The following is a 6480-nucleotide window of genomic DNA, read 5'->3' on the forward strand; positions in this document are numbered from 1 at the left end:
TCCCTACTCCGCAGGTGAATGGGCTCACCTCGTAAGAGTTCACCTGGGGACGCTCGGATGACCCTGCGAGGACTGGGGTATGAGCGTCTGGTAACGTTTCAGAGTGGACATGGGTTGTAGGATACCTTGGGGTAGGAGGTTCTTCGGGGGCTCGGTACCCCGACTCCACCCCATCATGTGGCCGCGCCGGCCCCGCCTCCGCCCCAGTTCCTGTTTCGGCCTCCGCCGTCCAGCTCGGGCCCTTGGGGCTCCCCGCAGACGTCCGCCGCTCACGTTCCCGCACACCCGGCCCGGGGGCGGGGATGGGACCGTCCCCTGGTTTCAGCCGGTCCTTCAGGGGCCCCAGAGGCGCCTTGGCCCCGCCGTGACCACTGCCCGCCTGATTCCGGATTCCCCCAGACCCCTCCAGAATGAAGGGCGGTGAGGGGGACGCGGGCGAGCAGGCCCCGCTGAACCCGGAGGTCGAGAGTCCCCCGGGCTCTGCCACGTACCGCGAGTTCGTGCACCGTGGCTACCTGGACCTCATGGGGGCCAGTCAGCACTCGCTCCGGGCGCTCAGCTGGCGCCGCCTCTACCTCAGCCGGGCCAAGCTCAAAGCCTCCAGCCGCACGTCTGCCCTGCTGTCCGGCTTCGCCATGGTGAGGGGCAGCCCAGGGGAGGGATAATGATGCACGTGGGATGCCGGGGTCGTGGGCGAGGTCGACTGGTGTCCGAGGGCAGAGGAATGGGAAAGATGGACTTTAAGGGGATACAGAGGGGCACAGCCCATGAAGATCCCAGGGTACACCAGTAGTAGAAACGGCCGCGGGGGAGGGGTCCCGGGCATGCCTGGAGAAGGAGCCCAATGCCTGGGAACAAGTGATTCTCAGAAGCCCAGTGCCAGCATCAGTGCCTTCAAGGCCTCAGGAGCGGGTCCGAAGTTGGGGGGTTGTTGCTGATTGGGCCCATTCTAATCCCAAGGAAGGTACCGACTACCCACCGAGCACAGAGGGCGCTCCTGGCTCCGGGGAGGGTAGAGGCAGCCGCTGGGCAAGGAAACCGATTGTTGATTCTCTGGCTGATTAACTGCAGGTGTGGCTGCTAACAGTCCCAGGGTGAGGTCTTAACACACAAGTCCTGTGTAGGGGCCGCTAGCCCTGTGACCCTGGCCTGTCCAGCTGCCTAGGACCTGGGAGGTGATGCAGTATATGCCCTCTGGAATCTGCCAAGCACACCCCCTCTCTCCTCCGAGGAGCCATCAGTAAGAAGGACCACACCAGACGTGTGGCACGTGTTAGAGGAGGTAGCGTGGACCCAGTTGCCAGCTGGACAGCGGCAGAGACTGAGGCCCGGGGTGGGGGAGGAAGGGCAGTGGCTCTGCTTGGGACTCTCAGTACCGAAAGGGCTTGAGCCCAGGGTGTCACCCACGGATCCCTATGGATGGCAGTGGGCTTCTGGTGGGGTTGCAGAGTGGGGTTGCATGATTGATGTCTGCTCTGATAGACTAGGAAGGTCTCCAGCCCTAGGGAATCTGCCGAGGCTGCTGATTTTCGCTGAGGAGTTGCAGAAGCCACAGATCTGCCCTCCTTTTCTATGGGGGGGCCAGGGGAAAGGGGCTAGTATGGAGACAGGGAGTCTGCCCCCGCCCCACCTCCCCAGTCTGCAGCCACCCACCCATGACCTTGCCCTGGTCTAGCCCATTCTCAGGGGGACAATCCGGCCTGCTGCAGGACTTGGCGTTGCTAGGGTGACAGCTTAAGGGCCAGCAGCCTTCTCTGCAGGATCAGGCAGCTGAGTGTAGGTTCTAGGGACAGGACTGGCCGCGAGGCTGGGCCAGGATCTGGGAGAAACCAAGACTAGACCTGGCCCAGAATCCCTGCCTGTGGAAAACACCTGCTGAACACCTGCCATGGCCTAGTTCCCCCAAATACCCTCATCTTCCTCCCGCTAAATATGGAGCTCTGCACCTTCCTCCTCTGTCCCCCAGCACCAGCTAATGATCTGGTTCTGAAGTTAGAATTACAGACCAACACGCTGCGGCATGTGTGGCCAAGTACCAGGCACTGCAGCCAGGACTTCCACAGGCAGCATCTTTTTCTCATCATATCAAGAGGGTACCAATACCATGGCTATTTTACAGATTACAGAGATGGAAAGACACCTACCCAAGGTCCCACAGCAAGTAAATGGCAGTTTTTGAACTTGAGCAGTCTGATGTTAGAGTCCACACCCACACATGCCTGTCGGTTGTGGGGTGTGCACAGGCTGGTTGGGTGGGGTCTGGAGACGCCGAGAGACCCTATGGCCATGGGAGCAGCCAGGCTTCGGTCCTGACTGCCATGAAAGAATGCGTGCTTCGTGTGACCCCATCTGCCCAGTGTTCAGGAAGATCTGGAAATAGGGATATTTATATGCAATCACTTGAGTTTCCAAAGTTAGCATTTATTCACTATTTGGAAGAAAAAACAGTGCAGTGTGTGAGCCAAGCAAAACATGCCTGCGAGCTGGCGTCAGTTCGTGGGACACAAGATCACAAGCTCAGCCTCGGATTCGAGCATGAACGTAGTGGCCACAGCCACCACTCAATGGGGGCTCCTTGGTCCTCAGCACCTGCTGTGGTCTTGAGTCCTGGTCATGCTGGAAGGCAGGTTGGTGCTGTTATCTGTCTCTTGTCCAGATAGGAGACTGCACTGCACACAGCTCAGCTTCAGATTACACAGCTTGTGGAGGGTCAAGCATGATGGCTCAGTTGGCTAATCTTCCCTTCGTACATGCCAGGATCTCTCTTGGGTGCCAGTTCATGTCACGGTGGCCCACTTCCCACTTCCCATCTAGCTCCCTGCCTGAGGCCTAGGAAAGCATCAGAGGATGGTTCAAAGCCTTGGGACCCTGCATGCATGTGGGAGACCTGGAAGAAGCTCCAGGCTCCTGGCTTCAGATCAGTTCAGCTGCAGCCGTTGAGCTATTTGGGGAGTGAACCAGTGGATAAAGGATCTTTCTGTCTCTCCTCCTCTCTGTAAATTTGCCTTTCCAATAAAAAATAACATTTTTTTTTTTTTTTACATACAGCCTATGGAGCTAAGAAGTATTTATTTATTTGAAAGATAGTTACGGAGAGAGAGAGAGGGAATCTTCCATCTAACAATTCACTTCCCAAATGGCTATCACAGTTGGGTTGGACCAGGCCCAAGCCAGGAGCCTCTTCCAGATCCTTCATGTAGGTGCAGGGGTCCCAGCACTCGGGCCATCCTCTGCTGCTCTTCCAGACACACATAACAGGTTGCTGGATTGGAAGTGGAGCAGCTGGGACATGAAGCAGCACCTAGGATGCTGGTACCCTAGGCTTGCAGTATAACCTCCTCTAAAGTGCTGGCCCTGGTACTGAGCCTTTTGTAACGTCTGTGTTAAAACCAGGTAAACCAGTTGTCCAGCCCTCTTGATCGTGATAGCTATATGGAGGAAACCAGGGCCCAGGCCTGGTGGGAATAAACTTCAGGATTTAGTACTTCTCCCCACCCATTCACCCAACAACAAAACTGAGCACCTTTTATTCCACTAGGCACCATTGTAGTTCTAAGGCTTTAGCAGTGATGTTGTAACTGGGGGGAGGGAAACATCTTTAGTCAGGCACTCATTGGCTGTTGTGCTGCAGGTGGCCATGGTGGAGGTGCAGCTGGAAAGTGACCATGAATACCCTCCGGGCCTGCTGGTGGCCTTCAGTGCCTGCACCACCGTGCTCGTCGCGGTGCACCTGTTCGCGCTCATGGTCTCCACGTGTTTGCTGCCCCACATCGAAGCCGTGAGCAACATCCACAACCTCAACTCAGTCCACCAATCACCACACCAGCGGCTGCACCGTTATGTGGAGCTGGCCTGGGGCTTCTCCACGGCCCTGGGCACCTTCCTCTTCCTCGCCGAAGTGGTCCTGGTGGGCTGGGTAAAATTTGTGCCCATCGGGGCACCGCTGGACACGCCAGCTCCTGGGGCACCTGCATCCCAGGCACCTGGGAATCTGCCACCAGTGGGCACCTCACTCAGTCCCGCGTCCCACCTCCCACCAGCCTCTGCATCCCTAGCCCCTCCGCAGGCTAAACCTTCTGAAACCTGCCCGCCTCGGCAGGTGTGTGGTGACAGCAATGGGACCCACGGGCCGGGATGGCAAGCAGCCATGGCCTCCACGGTGATCATGGTACCTGTCGGGCTGGTGTTTGTGGCCTTTGCCCTGCATTTCTACCGCTCCCTGGTAGCCCACAAGACCGACCGGCACAAGCAAGAGCTGGAGGAGCTGAGCCGCCTGCAGGGCGAGCTGCAGGCTGTGTGAGGCCGGTGTTAGCGACTGTTGTATCAAGTGTCACCTGCAGGGGGAGCTGCAGGCTGCGTGAGGCCGGTGTTAGCGACTGCCACAAACGCCGCTCCCTCCAGAGGTCTGCGGGACGCGCCTTCCGGGGTCCCGACGGCAATCCCTGCCCCAGGTGGCCACACTCCCGCCCACAGGGTCCAACTATACCAAGGATGTTTCGTGTCTGTCTGTCCCAGCGAGGATGTGGAGGTCCCCGTCGAAGCATCAGATGGTGGATGGAGTCAGGAGGGTGAGGTCAGGGGCCCCTTGGGGGACCATGGTGCTGTGTCTCTGCCCCTTGCAGAAGGTCCCACACAATTGTGGCAGAAAGCGGTCGACCCTTGCTTCATTCTCCTAAGAGTCCGTTTCTGAGGGTTGGTGTTTTAGGGGAAGCTTCTCCCCACCCCCAGCTGTGTGGGGTGTGTGTGCCACATTCTTGGCATGGGAGGATTTGGGGTTCTAGTCCAGCCTCCCTTAGGATAAGGACTTCCCAACTGCCCATGACCTCTCCATGTCCCTCCCTACTACTTCCTCCCGCTGCCCTAGGCCCATGCTTACAAGTCTGTCTCCGGGTCTCACTCTGCCCACCTGTGCCGGGGGGGTAAAGATGGCCCTCTGCAGGCTCTGGGACCCGTGTCCCTGACCACTCAGCAAGGGGTTGAAGCTCCAGTCCTTGTCCCTGAGAATGCGGACCTGTCGGGACACTGAATTTTTGATGCACCTTGTTTTGTACAATAAATTGTTTCACAGATGTCCTTGTGGCCGAGACTGGTTGAAGGGGAGGCTTTGTGGGGCCAAGGAGAGCTGGGAGGCCCCGGTGGGTCTCAGGAGCAGACGAGGCTGGGTGCTTCTGACTGTGGAGAGAAGGAACTTCTCTGGCTCTTGTGGGATTTCAGTGATTATTTTATTTAATCCTCACAACCACCTCTCTCTTTTTAGTAAAATGTACTTAATCTTATTTCAATTTTAGTATATGTGCTGCCGAAGTGAGCACTTAATTTTATTCCAAAGCAGATACAAATATTCCACCTGCTGGTTCACTCCCTAAATGTTCACAGCTGCCAGGGCGGGGCCAGGCTGAAGGGAGGAGTTTCTGCAGGGCTTCCAGCTTGAGGGGCAGAGGCCCTAACACATGCATCACCTTCTGCTGGGAGGGAACTGGCGGGGGAAGCGAAGCAGCTGGGCTGTAACCTGGCACCCATATGGGACGCCAGTGCTGCAAGTGATGGTGGTGCCAGCTTTACCCGTTAAGCTACAGTGCTGGCCCCAGGGACAACTCTTGATTTTCACTCCAAAGATGAGGAAGCTGGAGCCCAAAGCCAGGCCTCTGGTCAGTGAGAACTGAACTTGGATTACCTCCACATCACACGGGCATCTCTAAGGAACTTCTAGGGGCTGGTGCTGGGGCTCAATAGCTAAGCTTTCATCTTCAAGCACTGGGATCCCCCATGGGCGCCGGCTCAAGTCTGCTGCTCCACTTCCCATCTCGCTCCTTGCCTGTGGCCTGGGAAAGCAGCAGAGGATGGCTCAAAGCCTTGGGACCCTGCACCTGGAAGAAGTTCCTGGCTTCAGATCAGTTCAGCTCTGGCCATTGTGACCATTTGGGGCAATGAACCAGCAGATGGAAGAGCTGTCTCCTCTCTGTAAATCTGTCTTTCAAAAAAATTTAAACAAAACAAACAAAAAACACCTCATAAGGAAAGAAGTCAATAACTTGTCCAAGGTCATTTGCAAAGGACAGGTGCAGCCACTTTGGGAGCTCAGGGCACCTGGGTTCTGGTAGCAGGGCCTCAGGGAAGCGCTGCCTGCAGCCACATTGGATGCAAAGTGTGACCTCAGCTCCTGGGTCACAGGTGAGGCCTGGCCTCACAGGGACGCGCAGCCACAAATGCGTGGAAAATGGATGTCCATAGCTCACCTCTGGCCCCGTGGGACTCAGTTTCAGGGACCCATTCAAGGGGTTCAGGTCCCACCAGGCCTAAGAACATAGAACCCATGGACTGCCCATGGCAAAACACACTACCTCAGATTCCCTGTTTGTCAAATGGGCATCAAGGCCCAAGGCGGGCCACTTCACCTCCCCCCACCGCACCCCTTCTCCAAGGCTGGTCCTCCAGGAAGCACCCCGCACTCCAGGCATCCCTTCTCAGGGGCTGGTCCTC

The 6480-nt window shown here is 57.1% G+C and overlaps 1 protein-coding gene and 1 long non-coding RNA gene across 2 annotated transcripts; one reads left to right on the forward strand and one right to left on the reverse strand.

Annotated features, from left to right (window-relative positions):
• The first annotated feature begins 147 nt into the window (after positions 1-147).
• ORAI3 (ORAI calcium release-activated calcium modulator 3) lies at positions 148-4870 on the forward strand. Its single transcript, XM_004586898.2, has 2 exons — positions 148-638; positions 3632-4870. Exons 1-2 carry the CDS (start codon positions 411-413, stop codon positions 4298-4300), a joined length of 897 nt encoding a protein of 298 aa, XP_004586955.1. The 5' UTR covers positions 148-410; the 3' UTR covers positions 4301-4870.
• On the reverse strand, positions 2242-5973 carry LOC131483242 (uncharacterized). The gene is made up of 3 exons (XR_009247583.1): positions 5868-5973; positions 5040-5172; positions 2242-2370 (listed from the first exon to the last, which is right to left on the reverse strand). It is a non-coding gene; the product is annotated as an uncharacterized LOC131483242 (long non-coding RNA).
• Positions 5974-6480: the final 507 nt, after the last annotated feature.

This window comes from Ochotona princeps, chromosome 24 (genome assembly GCF_030435755.1).
Source record: "Ochotona princeps isolate mOchPri1 chromosome 24, mOchPri1.hap1, whole genome shotgun sequence".
In the NCBI taxonomy this organism is placed as follows: Eukaryota; Metazoa; Chordata; class Mammalia; order Lagomorpha; family Ochotonidae; genus Ochotona; species Ochotona princeps.

Excerpts from the sequence above, each read along its gene's own strand:
- ORAI3 (XM_004586898.2), top strand. The coding sequence starts at position 411 with ATGAAGGGCGGTGAGGGGGACGCGGGCGAGCAGGCCCCGCTGAACCCG. Across the intron at positions 639-3,631 it reads TGCTGTCCGGCTTCGCCATG|GTGGCCATGGTGGAGGTGCA; the intron begins GTGAGGGGCAGC and ends GTTGTGCTGCAG.